This window comes from Arachis ipaensis, chromosome B04 (genome assembly GCF_000816755.2).
Source record: "Arachis ipaensis cultivar K30076 chromosome B04, Araip1.1, whole genome shotgun sequence".
Lineage (NCBI taxonomy): Eukaryota > Viridiplantae > Streptophyta > Magnoliopsida > Fabales > Fabaceae > Arachis > Arachis ipaensis.
The window spans coordinates 1,898,672-1,902,360 of NC_029788.2; the positions used below are offsets into that span (position 1 = coordinate 1,898,672).

General features: G+C 33.3%; 1 protein-coding gene across 1 annotated transcript in view; it reads left to right on the forward strand.

Annotated features, from left to right (window-relative positions):
• The window catches only part of LOC107637496 (non-specific lipid transfer protein GPI-anchored 1-like), a 4,835-nt gene extending 1,974 nt beyond the window's left edge, over positions 1-2,861 (forward strand). Inside the window, exon 2 of the mRNA XM_016340905.2 lies at positions 2,323-2,861. Within this exon, the coding sequence (XP_016196391.1) occupies positions 2,323-2,564 (242 nt within the window). The 3' untranslated portion in view covers positions 2,565-2,861. The remainder of the gene's footprint in view (positions 1-2,322) is intronic.

Sequence of the window (3,689 nt, forward strand, 5' to 3'; positions counted from 1 at the left end):
GAAATTTGTACAAAAAAATATAATTTATATTTATATTTATTAAAATTTGTACATATAAATTAATAAAATATATTTATTAAAAATAATTTAATATTTATATTAATCAAATAATAACAAAAAAAATACTAAAAATTATTAAACCCAATGTTTCTCGTAACAATAATAGGCACATACACATCCCGTAGTTTCATTATTTCTCTTTACAAGGGTAGATAAGTTGTTATGAGTTATGAGTTGTTGTACTGGTACCTAATTTTGTACTGAAGATAATAACAGTAGTCATCATGGAAAGCAACAGCAATCTTAGTTATGTACTTGAGTTTTTACACCATCTTCTAATAATTACTATCTTTGCCTACAAAAGAATGTCTTTTATAAATTTTTTTCTACAATAAATATTTTCCTCTCTTTACTCTAACAAAGACCTATAGAGATTATTTATTATAATGATTATGATTATAATCATTACTCAAATAAATGCTAAATAATTGAAGGAACTCAAATAAAATAAAACTAAAGCTAAAATATACTTTAACCTAAACCACAACATCTACATGCCTAGAGTTACAAACTACTAACTTAAACTAATAACTATTGACTATCAATTTAAAAAATGTAGCACTACTAATGATGATGATTAGGAAAAGGAAAAGAAAAAATGGATTGCAATATTAGCTTTCTGCCACCTTTGCCAATCTAAGATGATGGTATCAAGTCACACCTAGGAGAGGAGATCTTCTTCTCATTTGGAGAAGTAGTTTTGGTGCAAGTTATGAGATCCATCAGCTTGAGAATGCTCAAGTGGCTGAGACCAAAGAGTCCCAAACATCTTTCTTTTTCACAGGCCTCCATTTCTACTTTTGGCTGGATTTCTACTTCTATAGAATTAGAACCATCCTTTCTACCAAACGTGTTCTTACACGTGTTGCATCTACGTCTTATCGAACATCTAACACCATCCTGAAAGCATTCACAATATTTCTTTTGGTAGAATGATTTCTTTCAATTGCATCCTCTCTTGTGCTGGTGGTGCAGTTTTATTTGGGTCATTCCCAATTTCAGGTTCAGAGATTGACTTTAGGATCAAAAGCCAGAGGGTTGCGAGACTCAATCTGTTTGCGAGCTTGAAGGACTTCGTCTTTTATGATCAAGTTTGTTGTGGTAATTCTTACATGAGTAGTTGCCTGTGCAGTAGGCACGAGCAGCAAAGTACTCACAATATAACTTCAAACACTTTGAGTTCTTGCAATTACAATGCTTGCAGTATCTGTGTATTTTCTTTTGGGGATCAACAGTAAAACCTGATGCATGGAAACTATCCTCAGCTGGCTGAGGCCTAATGTGTAACGAATCCACCTCCATTGCCAATGGATCCTGATGTTCATGTTTGGTATAGACTTGCATCTCACAAGATCACTTGTCATTACCTTTTTTCGATCTCCTTTTAAGGCTGCACATTCAAATGTAAGCCAACTGCAGGCATAGTGCATTGTTGCAGAAACCACTTGCTTTTCGTCAGAATGTCCAAGAGAACCGGATTTTAAATTATGATCTGAGTTTTTCCTTTGCACACTTGCCGTCTCAAAGTCTAGACATCACCTCCGCTTACCACGGTTCATCGTAGAAACAAACTCAACATCTGCTTTCTCCTTTGTATTGCTAGTCATGGCAACGTAGTGTTTGTCCTGCATTTGGTCTGTGACCGCTGAGGGCCCAAAGGCCAGGACAATAATCTTCTATTTTAGGTTTGCTATCATTTCTCAGACCATTATATATGGAAGATTCCTATCAGAGGCATAAAATGGGAATCTAGCTTCTGCATTATATCCTTAAAAGTTGCATCATTTGGGGAATTGAAAACAAAGAAATCAGTATCTCGAGAGATTCTTGACCCTTCGGATCAAATTGACAAAACTCCTTATTAAGCACTTTAATTGAATCAACTCCCCAATGAACATAGGCAAAATTTGTTGTGTCACCATGCAATCCTACAAGAGAGAGCCTCGTGACCAGGATCATAGTGGGAGTACATATATAAGAGTACATAAAGTTAACTACAAAATTAAACTAATAAAAAAATAATCTAAGTTACATGTCACTTCAAATTAATCTAATACTATCATTATTTAACTTCAATTTTTAAAATTAATCTAACACTATCATTATTTTACTTTAATTTTTTCTTATAAGTTACCTGTCAATTTTGGTTTAATCTCTCTTAAATTTTAATTTTAGTTTTTTATATTAAAAAAATTAAATTTTGGTCCCTTCTCAAATTTTATGCTAGTTCCGCCCTGATTTTTTCTTTTTTTGTATACATAGAGCTTCTAGGTTTATCTCCAAGCTCCCCAGATGCTGCTATCTTCAAAAATGCTTCCAAGGCAACTCCGGCTGCACCTTCATCCAGCCAAGCTCCACCGTTGTCATCGACGCCGAAGTCACAAAGCCAAAACGATTCCTATGGAGTTATGCTTAGACCTCCCATGACCATGGAGCTTATAATGCTTGCTATGGCCATTGTTCTGATTGCAATTCCAACCGGATTTGTCACACTTCATATATAATAATCATATTAATTAGATGAGTGGTTATAATTTGAACTCTTTTACTCATATAGAACTTTGCAGAATGAAATTAATTAAAATTTGTATTTGTAGCATGTTGCTGTGTCTCAAATTACATATGGGACCTGTCTTGTTAGTATTTTGTATTGGCTTGATTTGATTTCCCTTTATTATATATTATGTGCTTGTAGAACATATTAGATTATTATTGGAGGAAGTTTAAAGGTTTAAAATAATTTGGTTATGAAGAATGGTTTGCTCTTAATTTTTGAAGAGCTATATAAATGTTTTGTTGGTGTAATTCTACGTTTTTATCTCTCCTTATGTTTATCATATTTCTTATACTCCTTATTATATATATACTTGCATTGTTTTCATTTGTTATCTTTTTAAAACAATAATATGTCTACATACAATCAATAATAAAGAAGAACTTAGAATTGACATTTAACTATAAACTATTTTATTTAGTAGTTTAGTTTTTATTTTTCTTTTGAGAGATTAAGAGAAATAGATTATTTCATTTAATTTATTATGATATTAGATGATTAAGAAATTAAGATTTATTAACAAAATGATATTTTTCTTCCTCTATTTTCAAAGAGAAAAGCTCTGCATACAAGTCATTAGGGCTTGTATGCTTTACAAGTTAATTAACGAATAAACCCCCCAAAACGCGATGCAAGGTACGTTCTTCTTCTTCTTCCTCTTCCTCTTCTTCTTCTTTTCTTTCGTTTCGTGCCTTCTCTTTCTCCTCCTTCTTCTTCTTACTGCATATTCTTCTTCTTCTTCTTCTTCTTCTTCTTCTTTCGTTTCTTGCTTTCTCTTTCTCGTTCTTCATCAGAAAATAATTTTGTCCTGTGGCTTGAGGTTGATCTTTGGTTGCTGTTGTTGTTGCTGGAAGGCAGTGTGACACTGTGAGAGTGCTGTTTGAAAAGGTTCTGGCTAAGGAAAGACTTGGTATTTAAGTGTGTCCATTGTGACCCACCTCTCTTTCCTGGGGACCCTTCCTAGTGCACGGTTACGTTAAATTCTTGTGTTGTGATTGTGTCTATTTTATTTCTCTGTCAAAGGTGTTTTCTCAAGGGGGAATGGTGTCTTATTCCCAACACTTCTTCCTCTTCC